General features: G+C 40.8%; 1 protein-coding gene across 1 annotated transcript in view; it reads right to left on the reverse strand.

Annotated features, from left to right (window-relative positions):
- Positions 1–26,920, reverse strand: part of REPS2 (RALBP1 associated Eps domain containing 2) — a 95,875-nt gene that overhangs the window by 63,066 nt on the left and 5,889 nt on the right. The window contains exons 2-3 of the mRNA XM_032194880.1: positions 2,258–2,381; positions 365–513 (exon numbers count right to left, since the gene is read on the reverse strand). Of these exons, the coding sequence (XP_032050771.1) occupies positions 365–513; positions 2,258–2,381 (273 nt within the window). The remainder of the gene's footprint in view (positions 1–364; positions 514–2,257; positions 2,382–26,920) is intronic.

A 26,920-nucleotide genomic window follows, 5' to 3' on the forward strand; every position in this document is an offset into this window, starting at 1 on the left:
CTTATTCCCCCTTGAGCAGACAGATTTCTTTCTGTCCCCCCTCCTCTTGTACTCTCCAAGAAATAGCACTGCACAAAGGAGGACTACAACACTGCAAGAACTTACACAGAAGACTACAGGGCTGAGTTTTAAACATGCTCATATAAATAAATTCCCTTCAGGGATGTGACTGGTATGAGAGATCTTCAAAACAAGAGCACAGTCCCGATGGGGATTATTTTTCACCTAAGGAGCTCATCTTCAGCACTGTGCTGAAAAACTGTGTAAGCTCACATGAGTGTCATCACTTCCAGGGCCGGACCCAGAAGGAGAAAGCACAATGACAGCAATGAAAGCACTGGCCTGAAGGAGACAGGCCTGTTACCTGTTTGTCCCCTTCATCTGTTCTCTTGTAGGAGTTTTTTTCCAGAGTTGCGTGTGGAACCTGAAACTTAACTCCATGGAGCTCTGCTGGAGTCCCATAGCGTACGTCACTGTCATTTTTCAGCGCCACGAACCGCGGCAGAGGCAGTTCTTCATTGAAAGAGAGAGAAATTCAGTTGGGACTTCAGAACATTAACAGTCTTTGAAGCAGCACCGTACTGTGAAACCAATGAAAAGTTCGTCTCAAAGAGCACTATTTATATTTTGTTACATTTATAAGTGTGGAACTCCTGTAATTATTTTAGATCTTATTATTTTAGGTCTTAATAAAGATGTGAATGTTACAGAAAGCCACATTTGCTAGCCTTACAGATTATCTCTTAATGCACAGAGAAAGAAATAAGCCTTATGCACATTATTAAAGCAAGCAGCAAACTCATTTCCTGCCTTGAAAACGTTGTCTGTAGTAAAAAGAATAGTTTCTCATAGAAACTGTGGGACTGATGAATTCATTAGGTCAGGGTGACAGTATTCTCAGTGCTGCCATCATACACGGAGCAAGTTATAAAGGTGGGGCTCAGAGAGAGCCCTCTCAGGGCCTGGTGAGACGGCTCCGCCGAAAGGTCCCATTTTGCTTCTCCTTTGCAGAGCAGAAGAGTGACACTTTTAAGCAAATGCATCTTTAGGGTAATTTGCAATTAGTTTGAGGGAATATTCACTATAAATCATTATTTCTTTTGTACATAGTCACCCCCAAAGATCAATAATGATAGAATTAACAGAGCATAGCCTTCAAAATTGAGCCACGCATCACCTCTGTAATCATTTACACCTACAACTGCTACCAGGAAGAAAATGAAATCAATTTAGGTTTGCTGCACGCTACTCATCCCACTCTGAAAGCACCAATATATTTCAAGGGAAGATGTAATTAGCACTGGAAGTGTTTCAGGCTGAGTAAGTAAGCAGGATACCAATACAAGGACCCTCGTTTGCTCAGACTGGTGGATGATGTGCAACTGCTGTACTTGTGAAATGTGCACAGTAAATCTCACTTCAGTTCAGGTTTCTAATTTAGCTTGATTTTTCTCAGACTAACAGTGGCATCCTTAGAAAGATGCGCAACGCAAGACATCACAGACAAGCCATCTGCAAGGAAAACAGACGGACAATCCCTGATGCGATCTAAGCCCTGCTCCCATTGTGCCAGGATCTGACCCTTCTGCCTCACCAGCAGCTGGGGTGAGGGGCTTGGCACACGTGGGTCTGTGGGTGCTTTCACTTGGGAAGGGGCAGATCTGGAAACTTTGCAACTCATTGCCCTCAGCAGAGGCAGCTGAGCTGAAGCTGTGCCAGCACTGCTGCCCCGATCTGCATGTTTAATAACATTGTCATTCTTTGCAGAGAACAAAGCTGCTTTAAATTACACCTACCATACGTTTCCCTATCTAACGTCAGGGAGCATTATTTTAGCACAGCTCCCAAAGCACCTCTCCATCCCAGCAGCTATCAGCCCCCGCTGCAGACAGCCGTCAAGATCAGGGGCTGAAGGTGACAGGGAAACGCATCCACAGCACCGACCAGCTGCCACCTGGCAATGCCTTTAGAGAGGGGCTGTAGGAGTTGGACTCGATGATCCTTGTGGGTCCCTTCCAACTCGGGATATTCTATGATTTCTGATGCTAATCTCAGCTCTGCCACACGTGTCATTCAGTGCAGTTTTCTACCAGTCGCTTCCAGAAAGTAACACTGCCTTCTGCCTTCTTCTGTTCCACAAAATACAATGCTTTCACAGACGAGCTAGAAGGAAAGTTTACCAGCACAGAGAGCTTGCAAGCATTAAAGAAAGCAAAAAAACAAGTGCAAAGTGCTGCAGGCAAAATTTACTGCTTACCATTCTTAATGCTCTCAATCCGTACTGGGAACCCCGACTGTGCCGCTGCAATTAACTTCAAAGCAATGTAAAATTGAGCAGGACCAAAATAACCCACGCGCTTGGCTCCACAAACTTCCGTAATCTAGGAGAGAAAAGACGCATTGCTGGTAAAACGCATTTCACTTTTTCAGGGAACGCAAGCAGCTCTGTGCAAACAAGCAAAGCAAAAAGTCCTTACAAAGGCAGAACGCGTGTTGTGTTTACAGTTAGCTAGCAGAAGTGTTTGTTCCAATTCGGGATGTCGCTGTTTGATCACAGTCCCCTTAGAACATCAGAGAGAAGTTGTTATTTATTACCATTTTTAGGAGCAGCGCTACCCTAAAATGATTCGTGTACTTTCACACGAGGTATGATTCCAACAGCAGGTGAAAGGATGGCTTGTCACATACACTGTCCAGTCAAACCTTTTCACTGCAGAAGCTATGGCACTCATAGAAAATCCTGCTTACAGTTAGTCCTTCCAACAGCTCAGACGACTGCTGTCACCAGAACCTAAATGCAACACGGGCAATTCCCCATCCCGTCGCTTCAGCAGAACACGCTTTGGGGAAAATTAACTCTTGGTGCCGAAGCTCTGTTACCACACATCCTTGACCAGGCTTCGGCCACCTCCTCCATGAAGCACACAGCTCCACTTCTACACGCTCAGACACCAGCTACATGAGCAGCAGCTGCCGGCAGGCTTGCAGCACAGGCCCTATTCCCCACCACACTGAGGTGATCACAGGCCGGCTTCATCAGGCCCTGCAGTTGGAGCAAGCCCCCCCATGCTGCCCTCAGACACAGAGGGAAGCCCCAGGTTGTTTTGCTGTGAACGAGCATGGATCAGCAATGCCTCCCAGCTGGGGGGGGAAATGGCAATTCTTAATCATCTAAGAAAATTATCTTCAAGCAAAGGTATCTCTGGATGTGGCTTCTGCTGGATGAGCTCTGGTTTTGTTCTCTTCCTGAGAGTTTCTGAGATGCACGGCTCCATTCCTCGACCACGAGATGCATCAAGCAGCTTGCTTTTCTCTGACTGCTTGATGTAAAGGGAGGTTGGTTCTCTGGACGAGTACAGCTTCAGTAAACCAGCAGGATGTGCCATTCCTTTTCCTCTATGCATTTTTTTTTCCTTGAAGCCACTCTGATATTATTATTTTTTTTAATTTTATCCCTGTAGCTGGCCTTACTGCTTATTTTACATCCAGGTGGGAGCCAGGGTCCTGCAGCAGGACCCAAACCCACACCATCAGCTTGCCATGAGTTACCGGGGCACTCTTACCAGCAAGAGGCAATGCTGAGCAGCAAGTGGGGCTTCAGCACAGGGACCAGCATTGTGGGGAGCCACCCGAAAAGAAGCTAAGAGTCGCTTCTGCACCCGTGTTTCTGTACCTTGAAATATTAAGGCTGCTGGATGTTGTAAATGATCTGCTCCCCTCCTGATACAGAAACAGGGGCATTTTGTTCTGATAAAGCAGACTTAAAATAAAAATAATAATAATTCTTTTTATCAAGGGTACACCATCTTTCAAAAATACCATGCTTTTTCAAACTATCTGCCTGGAACCGCCTCTTCGTATAATTTCCATCTTCAGTAGTAACAGAAGAAAAATGTTTTGTAGGCACAACCTCCTCTGTGTTATTTCTGCAACTAAGCCCTGATCTCTTGCTAATGGCCCGGAGCAACAGATGGAAGCTGCCACAGTAGCCCCATTTATGACACAAGTAATTGCAGCTATTCACATAGATTAATTGTAGGTACAGGCATTTGTTTTTATTAGTGTCCCCGTGCAGCTAAGGCAGAGGGATGCTCGCTCCCTTCCAGCCAGCAGCTCACACCACCTAAACGAGGACCCTGCTTAGGGCTGCGGGCTGGAGCAGCCTCTCTCTGCAGCAGCAGCAGAGGTAGGTGGCAGATTAGCCTTCACCCAAAATTAAATCCTCAGAATATGCTGCTCACATTCCCATAGCAGTTTAAAGTGAATACTGTCTTTTTTATTTCCTGATTTTACCTTTAGCAGGGTCAGTGCACGTAGTCTCTTGCTGGGCAGATTACATTTAGTGATATTCCTGAAGTTAAGCTAGTTTGTGCCAAGTGCTATTAGGACTCTCCAAGATCCATCTGAATTAAAATCACCGTATATGACAATGCAAGATGGCATTTTTTTCAGACTAGACTCTCTCCAAAATAAAACAGAGTACTTTGGAACTAAGATATATGAAAATATCCCCTGTAAGACAGGGAAACATCAGGACTGCTTTCCTTCAACTGATATTTAAAAACAAATTCTTTTTATCCTCTCCTGTTGTCAGTTTAGGTTATGTTGTTTTCAGTGAGAGGGCAAGGAAAGAACTGGGATTTTCTATACACAGACTGCCAAACAGACACAGATGTAAAACAAAATAAACTGCACACCTCGATACCGCATGGGATCTTAATACAGAACTATCGACAGTCACTTTTCATTGCTTTTTTTTTTTAGATTCTTCAGCAGAAAACTGCAATCCCCCAGTGACAGCTGAATGTGGAAGAGAAGTTTAATGCAGAACATGTTGGAAATGCTTTTTCGTGGTGGTAGTTACCGCTGTGTCTTGCCAAATCTAACCTCAGGGTGATAAACAGAATTAGTCAAAGACTCATCTATTAAATGTTGTTTTTTTTTGAGGCAAGAACATGATGCTGAGTGGACCAGAACTGAGTTTAAATTTCTGCAAGGTGCAACTGCTTAAATGGAACAAATTCATGGGTCACTTGCCAATTGTGAAAAAAAAGCTCATTTCACACAGCACGCGAAAACATTTCTCGGAGAAGGATGGAGAGCCACAATACCTAACCTTGTGCTCGTTCTAAGTCAGTCCTGGAACAATGCCTGTATATTCAATGGCATTTCAGCAAAAAGCCTTAAAACACATGTTCTCTACAAGAATCACACCACCTTCCCTATCACGCAACCGTGAATGATGGGGAGAAAGATCGAGATCTATACACCTGCACGCCCTTCTGATGGGCCAGAAGTTCTTCTACAGTTGTAAAAATAAATAACATTTCTTCTGTCTTCTCTTTAAAATAACAATAAATAAATAAAAAAAACATCTCTAACTTATCAACATTAAAATTTAAGACACAGCTATTGAGCTGTTTGGAAGAGTGGCTGTTTTAAATTACTGTTCTCCATGTGAACTCCTATTAGGAAGGCTTTACATCTTGAAACGCTGGAACAAAAAGCAGATTTTTGTGTTTACTATCCACTCACTGCTCTGCTCTATCGGCTGACAGCAAGTGTTACTTTTGTAATTGCTCCTTGAAGACATCCCACGTGAAGCTGCTTTTCCCAGCACAATCTGACATTGTTCCAGCCCTCCCCGGTTCTCTCCAAACAAGTTTCCACCACAGCCTCCAAGAGCGCTGACCTCTCAAACACCCTGGGCAGGACTAATTCAGATTGCAAGAGCTAAACTTCAGGAACCGAGCCTAGAACTGAAGTTTGTTTGCTGTACATAGGGAAAGAGGTATAATCAGCAACAGCTATTCAGCAACCCTAGAGCAGGTGGGCAGGCTGAAGTGGTCATCCTCCAGCTTCAAGGGAAAGTTTTTCACCTGTAAGCATAGGTAAAGCTGGGATTTTTGCTTTTTTACTTCATCATTAACAATGCTATGTTGTCCTCTGTATCTTGCTGGCATCCAGTTTTTGTCTGTTCTGCTTCCTTGTCACAATCTGCCGTGGTCACTGCCTGTCATTTGTGGGTAAACCCAGCCCAGGAAGGTGAAAGCCCCTGTGAGTGCTGTGATGCTCTGAGAGGAACGTGTATAAGCTGAACGAATGTCCTCTGAAAGAAAAAGGAAATAAGCAACCACTTTGCCTACAGGATGACCAGCTGTGCTGACGCAGCTCCAGGCTCAGCCCTCCACACCAGCTGCCCCGTGATAACTTCTACAAAGACAAATATTTGCAGCAGTTCCTTATCAACAACTTATCTCAAAACCATATCATGCCTCTGACCCACTTCGCTCTTTTTTTTTGTTGTTGTTGTTTAATTTTCTGTTTACAGATTCTTTGATCTGCTGGTCGTGGACAAGTTTCGCTGCATTCTTAAACAGGTAATTCTTTCTGAATGGATCATTGTTCAAATACCTGTACCACTGCCTGGAGCCCACGGCTACGTGTCTCTTATTTATCTAAAGCGAAGTAAGGAACAACATGTTGTGGACATAGGAGGTGTGCTGCCCAGGAAGGCAGCAGGAACGTGCTGGAGCAGCTTCCAGCCACCCGGAGGAAGAGGCTCTGCTGTGGACTGGGGGTTGTTAGCCTTGCTCTTCTGCCTCCAAGGTATTTCTGTAACCATACATTTACTCCGCAGCCTTGTCTTTTAAAAATTGACGCTTTAGCCGGTTTAGGCTCTTTTAAACAGCACCTGAGAAGCTCACTAAAATTTGGCTGTGTTGAGCAAACAGGGTTCTAGCATCTAAAATGAAAGGAAATAGAAATGGCTTACTTTATGACACACAAGTTAACACATACATAGGGCACTTTTGAAGACCTAGCTACAAAATCTGACCGTCTGTGTGACCCCAGTTTAAAATTACAGTGTCCTTTAAGCCAAAGTTGTAAGGCAAGCTACTGATAAGCTACTGTAGCTCAGTTACCGCAGTTGTAAAAGCAGCAGGAAGCAACCACATCTGCTGCATAAAACGTGCCGACAGCCCCACCAGAGCTTCCCCAGACCCCACTATGCTGGCAGGAGGCAGAATCACACACGTCTGCATACACAAGTGCTCCACGCACCTCCCCACCTGGGCGCTTCAGCAGGACGAGCTCTTCCCTCAGGACGGGCAAAGCACTTGCCAGGCAGCCCCAGGCAGAGCATTTGGTGCCGACCCCAAGAACTGCAAAGTTTATGGTGCAGAGCACGTTTGTGCACACATACACATGCACTCACGGACTAAATCACATGTGAACACTAAAAACGTTTTCAAATTACTCTAAGTCTCATGTTAACTTGGTCAAGGCAAGGGTCTAGGGAATCCCCTATCCTGTATCAGCTGCAGACACCTGGAGAAACTGAAGCACACAAATCTCACAGTTCTTCTCTTCACAGAGCAGGAGCGGCAATGCCAGCACACTGCAAGTTACAGAAAGTATTGATCTGAATTGTGCAGCTACTGGGACGTGTGAGTCAGCATTGTTAATCAAAAGACTTCTGCGTTGGCTAGAAAAACTGCCCGGGAATAAAAGCTGCTGATGCAGCCTAACACTTATAAGCACAGATCTGCACCTGAAGGAAATCCAGTCTCCTCTGCTCAACCTTTGGTATTTAACGCACAAACACTAATGAATCTTTTTGCTTTATCTGTGTGTGATGTGGAAAAAGGAATCACTTTCATCTGATGTCACTCTTACTGGGAAGTTTAAGAATCACCATTCCAGAGAAATCTGGATGCCACATAAACAAAATTCTTTTCACAATAGCAGAATAAGGTCAGAGGCTGCTATGCTTATTGGCTGATACTTCATTCTGTCTTCTCTTTGAAAGGAAAATCTACCATCATCCTCACAAAACACATGCCTTTAGGAGCGTGTAGAAAGCCTGCAGGGGTGAAAGAGATGAAGCGAATACTTTTCAAAACTTGCTTGCATTTTTCGTCCTCCCATTTGGCAAATGAATACTGTATCTGAGAATTCATCCATCTAGAAGTGTTCAAGCTGTGCTTCATATTCACTAGCTTGTATCAAATTCATACACGCATCGATCCAGGTCAATAAACACAGCTTGTGCCAATAAATTTGTATAGGATATGTGAAATTTTAATAATGCTTATTACTCCGGAACACAAAAATAAAGAGCCTGAAAACTGGTTACCGTGGATTTAAGAACTCATCATAAGCATACCAAAAAGCAGTACAGATTTTTGTAAAAGTATAATTCCACTTACTCACTGAACTGTTTCACGTTTTTTGTAGGCAATCGTTCCTAAGCATTTGGCTATGGAAATGCACATATTCATCAAGCCACTCCCTGAGATGCTGTACACATAGCCTTACTAAAATCACTATTAAATCCCCAAATCCCCTGGAAATCTGCAGAGCATGCAGAATTTGGTTACAGATGCTTTATCTGCTTTTCAAATCTTACTGCGGAAACAAGGCAATAAGGGCAACATCCCAAGCACGATGACAAGTAGAGAGCTGTCACACCGCCCCATCCACACAAGTAGATTGCAGGAAGCTTCCAGAGAGCTTATCCGAATTTCTTCTGATACTAGGCACTGCCAGGAATGTTTCATTCTCCTGGACGTGAGACATGAATTTCATGGATCCCATCCTGCAGATGTTTAATAACATACACTGTATACGTTATAAATAAGGCACTAGTCACTCCAAGGACTTCTGTTCATTTTCCTGCTCACCTCTTCTCTTCCAAAAACTTATCTACAGAAATAATCCCGAGAAGGCTCAGGACACGAGAGAGGGGAGCCCAGACCCTCCAACTCTTGCTAACTCAGCCGAGACGTGATGCTAATAACCCCTGTACCCATGAGCAATAAAATGCACCAGGGGAACTTGACGTAGACTTAACTATCCACACGGGACCTGGGCCAGCACTGGCCCAACTGAAATACGCATCAGTTTGTAAAACTTTCATTTTCTGGAGGCTGACCCAAAAATCGTATACCATTCTTATTAGTAGTGAGAGTGAATGGAGAGTTGCACTTGAGCTCAAGTAGAATTGCCACGTTTTGCAAAGAAGCTGCACTGGCGACCTTTTTGGAATGAAAAAACAGGGCAATCACATGCACATTAAAGGACATTATTTTTTAACAAGGACACATTTTAAGTACAGGTAGCATTTCCTTGAATTTTTGTAATTTTTGACCACTTCACCAACCAAGTTGTTAATATTTCAAAGAGAATTTTGCATAAACATCATTTTCATTAGCATATGTTCATCTTGAGAATACATTTTCACTGATTTAAAATATAACAATCATTGAAAACTTGAATTCATTATCTAGAATGGCAATTATTATGAACTCCAATGTATTTCAATATGGCTAAAAAAAAAAATAAACTCAAAAACACTCTATATATGTACACAATTGAAACTAAATTTAATTTGAAGCATGGTCTTAACAATCCCACACTAATAGGAAAAGTTTCTGCAATCTGTCCAAGGCTTTTTTTATACAAGAGCAGTCTCTCCATTTCTGCAGTTTAGATATGGATTAAAACATATAAAAGAAATTGATAATTCTGAAATTTTATAACGGAGAATGAAGGCATTTATAATGCAAGACTCCTCAATCGTACAAAAGAACATTTGACTGACCTTTGCAGTGTGTTATTCGCACAGACAATCCTTATCCTACCTGTTGTCAAATTTCAGTCTCTTAATAACACTCCACAGACTGCGAAGTCAATGATTGTTTTTTCAGAAAAAAATCCCCACTGATTTGGGTTGAAGTAACTTTATTTGCTGAAGTCAAAATTCAGTCAGATGCATGAGTATTAGTCATACAATACAAATGTTTATTACAGAAACATCCACTTCATTTTTACCGTTTCACCATAACATGTTTCTAGACATGATTTACCTTCCTCTCCAAAGAATCAAACATCAGTTCTTTGTTGCAGCTTACACTTCAGTAAATAAGCTGCCCTGCAAAGCTTAGCAGTGCAATTCCATTTTGTTCTCGGGTTGAAATAGCATCATAAAAAGCCTCAGTGTAAGTAACACTCAGTTTGTGAAAATACCTCCCTGCCATCAGTGAAGCAACTAGCCAAGCTCACCTAATGCACAAATGGAACTTGCAGCTGCTGAAAAACTGAAAATCTTTGAACCAAGCCTAAGGAGATGCCTCCTGCAGATGTTCCACATTTTCTGAACAGACCACCAAAATACCCTCTCAAATTCTGAGCTTCTTCCAGCACAAGAGCAAAAACAAGGGAAGCACTTGCTAGATAAATCCTAAAATCAAATGAAGATAACGGGCAGAAAGGCACATAATCTTTTTGCATCTACAAAAATTAACTGCTCTCATAGGTCTTTTGATACTTCTATTGGTAGAGTTAAGGCAAAGCTACCCAGTATACGGACCTCCTCTGTTAGATGTCCCTTTATTTTCGCATTTGGTGGCAATGTTTAAAGATTTCCCTCTGTCAGAGCACATCATGTCAGTACGGGCAAATCCAGGCAAACAAAGCTAATTTAATTTTAGCGTATTATCGCATCCAAGAGACCTACACGACCGTCCACAGGCAGGACCACAGTGTGCTTCGCTTGCCTCCCCAACAGCTGCCTTATTATTTCCACGTTTCTTCGCAACTACAGAAAAGAAATATTTCAAGAGTTTAGCTCTCAGATGCTATGCCAGAATAACTTTACGATCTGTTCCATTTGGATGCTTTTTCACAGCTGAAATTACACCAAGGGCAGCTGACAGCATACCTCATGGCAATTACCGTTATCTTTACAGATTCAGGCAAAAACATTTCCCGACTTATTTTGGAAAGCGAGTCGCCTTTTCTTCTCAGCCAGTGCACTCCTACTCCTTGATGGGATGCAAACCTCAAGCCCCACCACCATCCTGGTGCACCCTGCCGTACCTCTCAGCTGAATAACAGGTATATCAGTCCTTAATCTCAGGTGATAATGAAGCAATGCACTTGGCATTCCCTCTGCACCTAGCCGAGCCACTTGAATACAAGACTCATGGGGCCACAATTCAGCTCACAGGACTCCTGGGGGATGCACCACTTGCAGGAGATGACAGAACCACCTGAAGTTAGCTGGAAAGATTATAGAAAGATATCTGAAGTTTACATCTTCGTATTTCAGTGTCAGCTTAAATAGTTAGAGTACAATGTCTGTGAAGAAATTGAGTCTTCAGGCTTGAAAGTTTCTGCATACAAATGAGTTTCTGCTGTTTGAGATCTATCATACATGATTTTACCTCGACAAGTGAGGTGGTCAGAGAAATGAAAAAGCCACAAGGAATAACAGCTTGGAGGTGGCCATTCATATCACTGTCCAAGGCAGCACTCACAACCATTCCCTCTGCCGCTGCCAGGTTTTTACCCCATTTTGGCAGAGCTTCTTCCATTCACAAGTGGCAGTAGCACTGCTGACTATACAGCTGCATCTGCTCCAGTATGCTGCTCCATCCTTCAGCTTTCCTCCAGTAACGCCTCAAACAGGAAGCAGCAACCATTATACATATTTCAGGTGTAAAATCCAGAGTTCTAGAGCAGTATAAATATTTTACTTGCTTTTTTCTTGGTTTTGTGGTGATTTTTTTCTTACATTTAGCTGCTTTTGCCTCTATTTTACTTCTAGACAGAGTTAAAGCAAGCATTGCTCAATGCTGCTCTTAAAAAAAATTAAAAAGGACTGATTTTCTTTCCCAAGACACTCAGGACAAATCTTTTAAAAACAGAAAGAGAGCATCCTTCAACAACCAGCCAAAGGAATGGGAGCAGTCTTTAAAAATAAGCAGAGGTGGCCAACCAAAACTGAACTGAAATCTGAATTTTCCACAGCCGCACCACGGATAAGTTGCATTGCCACCATTAGCTCCAGCTACTCCCAAAAACCTGCCCACATTGCCACGGCTCCTGCTGGCTTTCCCAGCACCAGCTCCTTACTGGGAAGCATTCCCAGCCCCATTGAAACACCACGACCCCAACCTTAGTGGTGACTGATACGGTGCAGAACCAGCCAAAAAATATAGCAGCAATGTGATTAACCCCAGGTTAGAGGTTCTGTGCAGAAAGCCTGGCACAGGGATCAAAACAGGATGTCCCCTCCCATGCACAATTCAGTTCACAGCAAGATATTCCTACAAAACAGCATGCAAGTTAATCCCTCTGTATCTGTTTGTCTTCAGCGTGCCTTCGTTCCAATAAAGAAAAACACGAATAAAACATATGTGACACATCGATGTGTCACATATAACTTGCATCACCCACCTTTTAGCACCAGATATTTTTTAACTTTGGCCAGCCTAATACAGACGAGAACCTAAACAATCAGTCCAACAACACCTTTACGTTTATTTCCATTTGACTTTCCTCCCTCATCTTTAATGGCCTAGGACAATTGTAGGATCCAAATAGCACGACATGCACAAACAAACAATACACCACTTAAGAATCACAGCTCTCTTGCAAAATCTTCATAGCATTACACTAAGAGATTATCCAACATTAACATTTAGTAACATGAGTTAACATTCAGAAAACTATTCAGCAAAACTAATCTACCTTTTTTAAAAAAAATCCAAAACCCCTCAGAAAATGATTTTCTGTACATTAAAAAAGGAGGAAAAACATCACGTGGAGTGCTTTAAATTGTATCTATTCTGAAGTCCCAGAGGGAGCAATTGATGAAGCTTGTTTCCCAAGCCTTTCCTTCTCGGTAGCAGCCTGAAGATTTGTGCAATTTAAAATTAATTGAGACATTATAAAGAGTGTCGCACTCAACTGAAACGGGCATAAATCGCTGACAGAGAGGTAACTCTGGAGTGAGATCCTGTAGAAGGATTATTCTAGCCACCAGGATGGTGGCAGTTTGGGCGAGCAGCCGAGGTGGGCTCCCTCAGGAAAGCCAGGAGCTGCCCCAGGCCTAGCTGACTTCTCCATCACCGATGCTGCGTCATATCACCACATATCACCACTGTAGACACCCTGACAAGCCCCTCTCCGGCCTTTGGATAAAGATAAGGACAGCACAACTTGCACTTGTGAGACAGACCACCAAAAAGTGCTTTGGATTTCTAAGACCTTGACCAAATAGTGCAAGCCCTCTCACAGCAGCCTGTCCCCACATCAATCTTCATGGCTTCACACAGCTGAGGGGAGCAGCCCAGTGGCCAGATGCCAATCTCCATTTAACCTCTAATTCCTCCCCACAACTTTCAGCAAACACTGATGGCACAAAGTAGAATAAAGAATGATTTAACACATCGGGTAGAGAAAAGAGTGATGATGTGTTTGGCTGTGAACAGATGGCTGAGGTGGAGAGTGATCCATGGCTGGTATCACATGGTGATTTTTGGAGCTCCTAAGGCACTAGTGATCACTGCAGGAGAAATAATACTGTCTGAAGAACAAAAAGAAAATATCCAATAAAACCTTATCCATTTTCTTCAAGTAGTGGAATCCTCTCCCTCTGCCCCAACACAAATTTTAGGAAAGATTTTGACTTCATTTCTCCAAAAATATTGCAATCATTTCAAAAATACTTCCTACGCCTGCGCTTCCTCCTGCTACGCGTTCACAAATAGCACAAAAAATGTCAAAATGTTAAGTAAATGAAGGCTTCACTCCCTGCCTTTCATTCCCCTATGAACATTTTCTAGGGATCTGAGAAGTGTATGTGACCTAGGTCCCGTTTCACACAGGGTCCACGAGCCAGAGTTTACCTGCAAGCCTGCCTGTCCTTCAAAAGGAGCTCTGTGGGGATGCACCAGGGACGTGTGGCTACTTCTCACACCACCAGCCTCTCATGACAGACAGGCAAACAGACACAAGAAACTGAGGCCATGCCGGCACCCATCCCAGCTCTCGGCGTGGCTGTGAGTGCAGAAGTTGTTCACAAAACATGTGAAATGCTAAATTGCTCAGAGCTTCTAGTTTGTTTGGTCTTAATGCAACCACTAAGAGCATGCTTATTGTAATAGACCTGTGTTAGTAGGGTGAAACATCGCAGCAGCCAAGGTATTAAAAAACATCAGCTGTGAGGCTCTGATGACTCTTTGACAGGACTTTCTGGAATTAATCTAGAAAAACAAAAAGACATCTGTACACATTACTACATACTACAATAAAAAGGATTTGTAAAAGCTTATCGCGTGCAGCTTTTCCAAGTATCTGCTCATTTTTAGCATTTCTTTCTTTCAGCATTGAAAATCAAGCATATGCACCAGTACAGCAAATAAACTATTTACCAGTCATTTTTTTCCTTTTAATTGCTTTAGTTTCTTTCCTGTTACTTAATATTGGTAAGTTTTACATTTAAGACTGAAACCGTTAGGTGAATTGTTGCTTAAAACAAATGAAAACTGGATACCAAAACCCGTGTTGTGTGCCAATCTGCATCTTACAGGCAGCAGCCTCTTTTCCTTCTCATAAGCCTCTGCCTTGCACTTTGTACGAGATTTCTGCACTAAATGGAAAGGAATCGTGTGAAGCAAATGGTTTACCGTGCAATTAAAGCCCCAAAACATGTTCACGAAAGGGGGCCAAAGTGCAGCAGCTTTAAAAAGGTGAAGCCACAGAAGACTTAATAAATTTATATTTTAGTAACAGCGTACTCCATATGGCCAAGCTGGAAATCCTTTTCTTACATAAGAGCTGTACAATTCAAAGGATTTCTCTCCGAGATCCGTATGAAATAGTCCCATGTGAATTCACTAGGAATGCTCATGGGCTGGAAACCCCTAAGTTTCTTAACTGCTTTCTTAGTTCGGAGCCTGACTGAGAATAAGCAAAAGCATTCGTACTTAACAAACATACACTCTTTCCCCTATTTTCCATGTCTAAATCATTTGAACTCCTGAGAGCACAGGGGCTGATTAAGCTTTTAATTCCCTCAATGCTTTTGCACAGGAATCTGTTGGCTTAGCAGACTTAACAACAGCTACTTTGTTAAGCACAGGGAGCAAGATTGCATGGAAAGTCCTGTTTCTGACACTCCCATTCCCCCTGGTCCTACCTAGCAAGCATTGCTCTACCTGCCTTTTGCTGCACAGCAAGAGTGTTATTGCAGAAAATCAAGCTTGCTATGTCCTAAGCTTGATTTGGCACTGGAAGGTTAACTTTCAGATATTATTATTCCTATCCGCTTACAGAAAGTAAGTTTAAATATAGAAACAACTTGAAAACAAAATCATTGCTTCATTTCTTCACTTGAAGTCTTTCAACTGTGGTTTAGTTTTATTTTGCTGTTGAAACTGGGTCTTCAGTCAAGAAGTGGGAGTGATTTCTCCACATGTGTGAGTACTTAAAATAAATCTAGATTGCATTTCATCACTGTTTTTGGGGGGTAGGTCAAGGGTAGGAATGAGGAGATGAAGACATGATGGATCTTTTTTTGCCTTACAAACTGCTGGAACTTGCATGGGGCAGGCGAGAAATGCCAGTTTTACATCTGCACTCCTATATGACCCATCCCCAATATAACCAAAGAAGCCCATCCATCCATGCCACACTTCTCACCACAGTTGTGGGCTGACTGCTGAGTACTGCAGAATGGAGTTCCTCCCCCAGCTTTTAGTCACACTCACTTTCTAAGAAAATTATTATATAATACACAAATGAACGATTTTCAGCCTCTAGAAACAACAATTATTTTGAGCAGAAAACAACTCCACACTTCTCCTCATAAGTACTTTTTCTTCAAAAAGAAACAAAACACTACATGCACATTTTGAAACAACTTTTTAATCCGACTCTCAGATTTTATAGGAAATGATGTATTAAGGTAAGATGTTTTTTAAAATAACCTCTGATTAGTTCTGAATAACCTATGTTAGTTCTGAATTAAAACAACTTCCCTTTAACTAGAAACAAGAAAATTAAATACACCACTGAGTATGAAACAATAAAAATGTAAATTTCCTCAATTCCTGAAAAATTTCTGGTCGGTATAAGATGCATTTGGAAAACAAACAAACAAACAAACAAACAAACAAAACAAACAAACAAACAAAAAAACTCTATTCTCAACATGTATGGCAGGTACAAATGAATGAATAAATTCATTACAGTTTCAAAACTCCATTTAGTATTGATGTGTCAAATGATTCTGAATCTGTACGCTGTTTGTATCTTATTAACACAAAAAAGAGTTATTTGTTACTGGTGGATAAAGTACAACTCTGAAGAATAGTATGACTGCATGCAGACCTTGAGGTATGCACAAAACCAGGACGATTTTAATTTTGATAAATGAAGACAAACTGTGCTACCTTTTTCTCCTAAATGGAGAGAAATACATGAATCTACTGTTTACTTCTATCTTCCTAGGCAAATGATCACGGAAAAATTGTGACAATTGCAATCACTCCATTGAGCAGCAAAAACAAGCAAAACACCACCAAAACAATATCACACATTTTTGGAACAATAAAAAAAAAAAAAAAAAAGATTTTTCCCCAAAATATCTGCAATTCCTTGAAAAAGCCACAGACTTATAGAAACCTACTGGTTAACCTGCCCATTTCATGCTTCCAGATTCAGATACACGGAAAAATTCTGGTTCACAAAGTCATGTGAAAAGGATCCAAATAAACTAGTCTACAACAGAATATTGTATTTTGTACCCTTCTTGTTAACATCACAGTATTTGGGCACCATACCATGGCCTCTCATATTTTTTAAATCCCTCAGAATTGCTTTCTCCAAAATGATTCTCACAACACTGAAAATTTTTGGCTCCACACTTCAATGTCAAAAGGAATTAACTCAGACTGAAAGAATACAAATACTTTTGTCCTCACACTTTTGTATAAGAAATTTTAACAAGGTATGTAATTGAATTTATAGCATATCAAAAGCACAAAATTTGTATTGCATAACAATACCGGATTTTTTCCGGCTTGGTAAAAAATAAATAAAAAAAAAATATTGGAGGCATTTCCGTGGAGTATTAACCATAAAATCTTGACACTCCTCACAGGAAATTGATTTTCTACAAAAACTTTGGGAAGGATTCGACTTGGGATTCCCGTGCAAGATATTTACATTCCACTTACGTCCAATCTACAACACGGCCTACAGATGAGAGCACAGCACATAAAAAAAAAATAGACACATTGAACAAGTTGGAGTCAAATGAAACTTCAAGAATAAAAGTCTCAGAGGAACAAAACATTGTAAAAAAAAAAAAAAAAAAAGTTAAACTCTGTTTTTTGTGTGTCTGTGTTTTAAATCTTGTTATTAAGCATTCTACAATAAAATTGTTTTCAGGTTAGTTGCTGGTCTTCTGAAAGTTTTGACAGGAGTGTAAAACGGCCAGCATTCAACTTAGCTTGCCCCCATGGCTCATTTTTCAAGGAATGAATAAGAAACATTTCCTACTCAACAGGATATTTACTGTGAATTCATTCCACCAGAAAAGGTCTAGATATTACAGGGTGGTGCCAGTATTTCCAACAAAATTGAAAACTGGCCTCTGATAAATACGTCTTTTTTTTCTGGTCCTCGGCCAAGGTTGGTTTCAGGGGCAAAGAGTTTGTGACCACAGGACAAAGTCGTGGCACTAGAAATGATGTTTTTAAAAACTAGAATTTAAATGGGAAAAAAAAAAAAAAGATACTGGCAAACACATTAGGCAATATTAGAATCATTAAGGTTGGAAAAGACCTTCGAGACCATCTGGTCCAACCACCACCCTACTACCAATGTCACCCACTACACCATGTTCCCAAGCACCATACAATCTACTGTCTCAACTGCATCTAAGGAAGATAGGACCGGTGCCTTCAGAGCATGCATGGAGCTCGCTCTAGGCTGGGCAAGCTGGTTGAGCACAGGATATATGACAGTTTTCAAAGAGACCAACAACAGGGATCTTATGGTGTCTGACTAACACATTGCTTTGATTTTTCATAAAATTTAAAGACTTGTTAATCTTAAGCAAAAGCATGTGTATTGAGTAATATTCATCAAAACCCCAAGAACATATAGAACATTAATAACAATATATTGTTTCAGAAATTATCTTGCATTCCCAACAGTCCTTCAAACAAACCATGTCACAAACGTTTTGTGTAGTTTAAAACCTCAAACACATTTACGAAGTCAAAATGTACATGGTCAGGTAAAATTTGATTCATTACTAGATTTTGTTAAACATTCCTTTCCAAGACTTAATACTGGCAGAAATGCTTCTGCAATGAGATGGTGTTGTTTGTTATTTTTAAACGCCATTGGAAATAGTTACACATTTTTTCTGCAAGGAAGCATTTCCCTGTAACACTTATACCTAAACATTTCTGTAACGAAATTTGGAAAATAAGACAAACTTTCCTTATATGCTAGGAAAAAACAGACAGCAGAGACATAGTAGGAAGTTAAAGAAAATCTATTACTGATTTCTATACGTAATTACAAAAAAAAAAAAAGAAAAAGAAACATACATTAAAAAAATGTAAATGCTTTTAAAAGGTGACTTGATGCTCTTAAGGGAAAATGAAAGAGATGTAGAGATAAATAATGAGATATACCCATGACAATAGAAATACTGTGCATTAAGACTTAAGCTTACTGCCAAGGAAATTCAGGCAGGCAGCCTGTCCTACACAGCAGACAGTGCCACGAAGCCAGCTCTTACACCAGAAGAAGTGAAACTTCTTGAAGGGAAACCACTGGAGAAGTTGCTGATGAATGATCTAGGTGTGCTGAAAAAAGGACTGGAGAAATCAATGTCTCCTTTGGAAAAAAAAAATACAGGAATGAGAATGGGGTGACAAATCTAGGTATTTAATTCAGAAGTAGCTTTAATTGCAACACACTGAGATGGCACGTTATTCACATGAAAGGTTCACCTGCTTGTGGTGTCTCACACAACCTCGCTGTTCATCTGAACCCCAGTCACAGGATGAGGCATCTCGTGGGGTACCAGGGAACCCTGAGTCCACGAACAACAAGAAGGGCAATGGGCGCACTCTCTCCAATGCCCAGGCAGATTCCAGTAGGCTGGAAACACCAGGAGAAAATATAGGCACAGAAGGAGCAGGAATAGTGCCACCACGTAACATTCAGCTTCCAGAGAGAGAGTTAGAGGGAATTTATAAAACTGAAAGCAAACAACTTCCAAAGCAACACCGAGAACAAATTCGGGCTGCCCACCTACACGCGTAGGACACCTTACAGAGTGCTGCATGACGGAGGGGTGTATGCGAACAAAGCACAACCCCTGGGAAGCCTTTAGGGGACTGCATCAAACCTCTCAACAGCAACGGTGTATTTAACAGTGGTTAAAATGAGAATCCAGCTCCAGTGCATCCCTGTTGAAGCCCTTGTGTTTTTCTCAATGCCAAAAAACTAAGGAAGCCAAGGCAGCGACAGGATCCAGCTCCAGTCTCAAGGAAATTTTCTCACAGTGGTACATTTTTGCGAGACGTACAATTAAAAAAAAAGCCCTAAGCAGAGCCGACAAAAAGAGCAAGAAGGCATCCCTTCCGTTTCTCTTCCCGCTCTTTATGTATTTCCTGGCAGATGCCGAGAAGCGCTGAAGCAGCAGCTCTCTTGGCTCCCGTAGGTCGCCAGCTGGAGCGGAGGGGAACAAAGAGCAGTGCAGGTGGAGCCGTGCGGGGAGGGAGGCACCAAAATAGCATCCCCAAGCAGACACGGAGAGACTCGCCTTCCACTTTTGCACCTCTTTACTCACCAGCTCAGCGGCTTTTAAATCATTATTCTGCAACCTTTCTCTTAGCTCATGCCCAAACTACTATTCACATCTACATCACGTCCAAGCAAGAACCACCCATGAGCAGCAAGAGCAATGAATCCCAATTTCCTTGGGATTCCTGCCTTGAAGTGACATTCCTAAACAAATTCTTTAACGTGTCTTCAGTTCACTCTGAGAGCTTTCCTCTACCAGATGAGTTGTCTTTCATATAACTTAGGAACTTTACCTCTTCAAAGTCTCTTAATTTTCCGTGAAGTTTTGTTGACAGTGAACAGATTCAGAAGTTATTACTGGGCTGAATTAACAGTATTATTGCTCAAGCCTAATCTTATTTCAAAACCAGGCCAAAATAATCCGAACCCATGACATGGGAAATTGGCAAATTTTAGATTACATTACGAAAGGTGAAGTGGAATAAGCAGCAATAAAGGAAGCTGTAAGTTATTTCTGTGATCGTTTTTGAGCTGAAACCATGCAATTACGTAGGAAATGGCAAGACCTTTCAGGAGGACGTGCCCATGGGTAGTGATGTAATGGTAACAGGAAGACCACTAGCTGCAGGTCATTCTCAGCAGCAGATGAAACCCCACGTTGCATAAAGAGCTGGGTGGCATGTTAAGCAAGATCCTTGTGGAGAACCAGAGGAAAGACGCTTTCCCCACAGTGTACATTACATGTTCAGAAACTCAAGTGTGTTGTCAGCCTTTTAAGCAGTTAAAAAACAGATGTGAAATGCTGACAGCCTACCTTGGTATCTAATGAGACCGATGGGTGCACACACAAGTATATAAATAACATTCATATTCTGCTCGCAACCTCGGCAATAAATGAAGTACTCTTGCTGTGAAGAAAAGATCTGAGCATTCCCGCTGCAGAGGAATACTTCTAGTACGATGCTCGTAGCAATTCTCCCAGGTGGACCACAAGGAAAGGCTAAGTCAACAGAGTGAAATATATCATAACAAGGTATAAACAGCACGGACAGGCACGTGTCTAACAGAACAGAAACATCAGCAGCAAGCCAAAATAAACAATTTTTATTTCATATTTCATGGGAAGAAAAAGTCATATTAGATTAAAATCCATTAAGCTTTAATGTGGGGAAGCGGTTCACTATGATAACGTGTATTATTAGTTAATGATACAAAACTGCTTTTCCTTGGAACTACACAACTCTGGTACGCTCTTTCATTACAAAACTATTGCCTCACCTGTTTTATAGCAACAGTGACCTGTTTTTGAAATGCCTTAATGTTCTTCTACATAAGAAAATTGCTGTACAGTGTTGCTTGGAAGAAGTGTTGTCTTGCAAAATTATTCAAATATTTATCATTGGCTCAAATGACTTAATTTCTTGGGACAAACTTAGTGCTTCTCTGAGCTCTGTAGAGTCACATACTGATTATTTCACACGACTAGAAAGTGCTGTGGAAACTGCAGAAACACTGTTTTAGCCAATTTGACCACAGAAAGGTCCTACAACTACTTAAGGCACCATACTTTACCAGAATTCCTATATCCTGGTTTAGAAACCCTATACAGTATCAATCCAGATCATGGAAAACTAGATAGCACTTCTAATCCATTACTTTAAAAGTGTCTACAGTCCTTGACACATTGTTCCTCACTAAAATATGTCAAACACTCTCCTATTTTGAAACTTAACTTACACTTGGGTGTCTAGAAGGTTACTAGGACCCAAATACTGCTGTGCTTGTCTCAGTATAAATTTGGCTGTTACCGACATTTGTATTTAAACACTACCAAATACTTTAACCTATATGGTGCATTAAAAAAAATAGCTTAACACACTTAATCTCCACTTTTGCTCTTTTAGATGTTTCTTCTACTAAGAGATATTCACTTTAAGACCTGTTCTTCAGTAACTGAGTGCCCTGTTCTGCTGTAGGGTTTAAATTCAGTGATTATACTGACACAAAGTGCCTTGCTAGACTGAACTCAAGAGTCTTTCCTCTCACACACATCCCCTGCAATCAAATATGTATACAGTAAATAATGCAGTCTTTAAAAAAAAAAAAAAAAAAAAAAAAAAAAAAAAAACAGTTAATGAGTATTTGTAAAGAGAAATAATCCTTTGGAGAATAACCGCCTCAAGGAGGGTCCAGACTTTGATTAGTTCAAATAAAAGGTATAATTACTATGATACAGCTGAGAACAGAGAGAGAGAAGAAAAATAAGTGATGGATAACTCAATATAAATAACATTAAGAATTATTTTCCTGCTGACATCAGTATTGGCTGGTGCTGCTCCTTCTTGTCCTGAGACAATATTTGCCCTGACCAGTTGCACTGTGCAGTGCCAGGTGCTGAAGACTGTGACATCCAAGCTGCCATTCAGGTTCCTTCCTCTCCAAACACTCAAAACACTTTTTGAAAGGCATGACTTCATAGATGTATTACTTTACAAGTACAATACATCTCCAGAATACGAACGTGGTGCTGTTCTTTTTAAAAAGTCCCCACTTAAGCATGGGTAGCAGCAGGTTTACAAGTGCAATAAAAAAAAAAAAATCCAAGCATGCTTTTTGTTGAAGTGGTATAACACATGGGGTGTGGAAAACAGAAACAAATAGACCCTCAGCTTTCTAACTCCGGTGCTACAACATGAGATTGCATTAACATAAACAGGATAAGATGTGTGATTTTTTTTTTTATTTTGCCTTCTATTTTTTATTTTTAAACTACTGATAGGCTTTTTATGGCACTTCTCTCAAGGACTCCTTGGGAAGCTTCAGCCATCAGCATAATTTTAAACTTTACGTTACCCCCTTTTTACAGGTTACCAGGTTCCAGTCCGTTTCATGCTGTATCTGCAGCCAACATTTATATTTATAACCTGCTCATCACCATGGTATCTACAGCATCTAATAAAAACCAGAAACAAGCAGCTTCCTGGTCTCTGCCTTTCATTATTCAACAACAGAGAACAGCAGTTAACAATGAAATTGGGATTTATTTATTTTTGCCTTCTGGTCTCCTCCCAAACCAGATATTCTTCAACATGCACCTGGCTGACTCTTCCAAGCCTCCCTCCTCTCCAGCCTCTTCCACAGCCACAGCTTTGAACGAGTTTCACTGCTGTCCTTCTACATCCTAGCACTCTCATACTTGGGTAATGTCTCCACTTACATTCTTATAATGGGAAAAAGTTTCAGTCTACCTGTTCTTTACACTTCAAGTAGCTAAAAATCACAACAGTTAGTATTCAAGAAGTGATGACAAATGGATAAATACTCTTCAGATAGATGGCAGCGACCAGATCTAGTTATCTTGAACTAAACTAACTGAAAATACTGGAAAATCTTGAGTTTCATCCTGAAAGAACATTCAAATTTCAATGAGATTTTCAAGTTTCTCCTTGAAATATTTTGTTCCAGGATGCATTAATATAAAAGTACCACAGAATCTCGTGGAAGCTGTAGTTTTGACAGTTCACACCCTTGCTCTCACAGTTCCTCAGCAGATCACATCCAGGAGCTGCCTGGCCACCACCACAGCTCCACCTAACAGCAGAATCAGTCTAACCAACAAGAAGGACCAATGATGTACGTAAATGATTTCCTTCCCAAAACTTACCCATTTAAGATGCCACAGTGCTTTAACACCTAAGCAGTTCAAAACAATGTGCTTTGATTTGGTTCAGTAAATTATAGGTTTTTAAACATTTCCAAATCAACTTCTTTTGTGACCATTTCTCACATTTAACTCTGCTTCAGAAAGTCTGGCTTTTTACATGGAAATGTAACTCTGGGTTTTATTCCACTTTGCAGAGAAAATGAGACTCTACTAATATAGAGGAAAACAGAGACTGATGCATTTTTGCCACAAAGAGAAACCACATAAAGCCTGTTATCTCCTGTTATGATCTCCCATCATAATCTTTTTTTTTTTTTTTTTTTTTCCTAGAGTAAGCCTTTTTCTTCTGAATTTGCTGTGATGTGATTTTCTAGACGGGCAGCCCCAAAAAATCTTGATGCTCCCTGCACCAATCCCGTTTTATCACATTTGGCACATTTCCTGAGTTCATTTCCTTAGTGCTTACAGCAGGTACTTTTTAAAGCAACACAGCAAGTATCTAAACACTACTCTCTTCAGTTGTGCATTTATCTTAATCCATACCACAAAAATTAAAATCGTCTTTCATTGAAATGTATGTATTGTTTTTATATGACTGAAAAGTTGTCAAAAGACTTAACTGGAAGCATACCATTTTAGCTGATAACTTCATTGCATATAGTAGTGCATTCAGAGGACCCTTCCTGCCCTTTCTTGATCTTACACCTTATTTACCTACAGTTTGAATCAAGACATCACTTGGAAAAGCAGAATAACTTTCTCTCTTCCACATCACTAAACTAAAACCTAAAATTATCATCATGTCAACCAACATGCTTGCACTTAATGTGTTGAAATGCATCATTCAGTCAGCAAGAGCCTACTTGGTTTGTGTCTAAACCAAGTGTTCATCCTCAATTCTGCTAAAGAACGCAGGACTCTATAGCAGCCACATTGCACAGAGTCAAAGATTACATCATCTCCACTGCTCGTGCACAGTACGAGAGCATTTAATAGCACATTTAGTATCATGGCTTGTATTTGCACTTCTATCCGTAGATAGTAAAGGAAAGGCAGCCTACATCTATTAAAACAGAAAGATGTTCTTATAAGGGCAGCAGTTATTCCAAGGGGAGGGAAAGCAAAATAAACGTATACATAAATCACACTATTGAGTTGTTTTTGTCTCCCTCCCCATTTACTTTTATTTTGGGCCTTTGAAACTTCTAAGTACTTCACCTTTTACTCTTCCACTGCCGTTACTGTTGGTAACGAAATAATTCTGACTGTATTTGTCAGCCCAGAGTTCTCATCTTGTTTTGCAGAAGACTAGACACATTGTTTTATTCTGAAAGAGCATCATATTGGCTTTCCATAGGCCATCATTGTGTAAATTATGCCATAAGCAAAGAATGCATGAAACGTGAAACATTACCTATGCCAAAGCTGATCTAATGTTCCCTGGTATGGAAAGAGAGACTTTCAGAAGAGGGAAAAATAATAATAATAATATGAAAGGCTGATGCCAAAACCACTTGAAATTTATAACAATAATACAGCAACACTACAGACATTTGCGACTGAAGGTAGAACTCAGCTTCATGATTCATACGGTAATGAGCAAGCAGACACTACAGGCCATGTACAGACAGCTTAAATTCAGGCTCAGCCACATGTTTCCCATTAGCAGACTCTGAATTTTCAGTGCCACCACGCCAATGGGAATTTTAAGTTCTGGATCCAGCATTTCAAGTATGACCCTGCTCAAAGGACTGGTTCTTTGCTATCTCCTGGTGCAGAAGAGGACCGGCTGAGTTGCACATGAAGATTACAGGACTATGCAGATACAAACAGGAGATACTGGAAGAACCATCTGCAAGTTTTTTGGATGGGGGAGGCTGCTCAGGGCATTGGAAGGAAAAATAAAGGAGAAGAACACAGCAACTAAAAACACGCTTTGGAAGCCAAGCTGTTCAAAGCTTCTCAAGACCCTTTCTTAAAAGGCAATCCCTAGCCACCTTGCTCCATGCAGGGCACCCTTGCAGCTGTGCACAGAAATTTATATTCATTAGGAAGACCACTGAATGACTCATGCAGGGACAAGAGACCATTTAACAAGCAGCATGTAACTTGGGGCAGTATAAGCAGGCCTCGATCCAGCTGGCGAGACCTCACACCCAACTGCAGGCCTCGCCACCGCCAAGTGAACCTCGGGCCTTCCTCCCACTCACGAACAGGCTGGACACACTCAGAAGGTTGTTAACACCTTCCACTGGCCTACTCTAATCCCCTGCCCCTCAGTTAACGCACATCATGCCGTTTATAGAGTGGTTTTAGGCTAGCACAGCACTGCAGAGCCAGCCTGCTCAGAAGTGAGAGCCACACACACATGGCTGCCATCCCCAACAGCACCTGCCAGCCCTCGCCCAGGCAAGGGGACACCAGGGCATAATTCTTTTTTGTTGTTTTTAATGTATGATAACATTTTTGTTTTTATTAATAAGTAGTATATTTAATCAAATCTAAGCCGCTACGTACCTTACTATGAATCTTAATTTTTATTTCACAAGCAATTTGATTTTTTATGTTCTTTAATAAGAGATACACCTGTGATTTATGCAAAGATAAATCTAGATGAAAACTGGAATTCACTTAAAAATAAACAGACTATTTTCATCTGCTAGAAAAACTATGTATTTCTTATGTTTACAAACACTTGGAAGTTTATAAAAACATATTTTCTGTTTTAAGTATTTTCCTAAATAAATTAAGTGTAATCTGTAGTTAGTGCTTTAGCTGATTATTTCTGGTCACTGCGTCCTACAAGTCACAGCACTAATAGATCTCATCCTCCCACATGCTTCCACCTCATTATCATATCTGAACTGCATAAAAACAACCAAGTTCTTCCCAACAGAGTTTTCAGCTTGTATGCAGTGGTCACTAAACAATGCTGCTGAAATACACTGGAAAGGGGAAAGTCTTCCCTCTGTTCAGGAAGAGGAGGTTGTTATTGTCCAACAGTTGGTTTTCTACTCCAGCAACCTTTTGTAGTCAATTATGCACTAGCTCATCCGCTGAACTTCTGAAGACAAACAAATGAACTAGTATGCATTGCTTATTAATTTTTTATTTTTCTACACTGTCAGTATGTTCAGATGTTAATACATCAAAGAATCTTGCTTTACAGATGTCATACCAAACGTATTTCTCAATTCATCGTATTTTAAATTTAAATAGGTTATTTATCGTGATTTTTTTGTCACAGAAATGCTTACTCTGTCTTTCATGAATCTGTCTCTGCTAAGTTTTTCGGCTCTCCTAAATTCATGCTTTGAGTTCACACCAACCCTGTTTTATGGGGGTGTCTGCACTATATTCCCCCACTGAAGCAGGTGAGTTGCAACACATTGTGAACACCAAGTCAGTCTGCAGGCAAACATCAGAATAATGACAGGATGTTGCTGCAGATAAATGCAAAAAAGTAAGAGGTTATATTCAACTGTTTAGTGAAACCACTGCATTTACACAAGTATCATGACAAAAGCACTCATTTAAAAAAAAAAATAAAAAATTCTTCATCATCATTGCTTTATTCTGCAGCACTCTCTCGTAGAATGAAAGTTATTCATTTTCATCCCAATGGACCTT

Source organism: Aythya fuligula, chromosome 1 (genome assembly GCF_009819795.1).
Source record: "Aythya fuligula isolate bAytFul2 chromosome 1, bAytFul2.pri, whole genome shotgun sequence".
In the NCBI taxonomy this organism is placed as follows: domain Eukaryota; kingdom Metazoa; phylum Chordata; class Aves; order Anseriformes; family Anatidae; genus Aythya; species Aythya fuligula.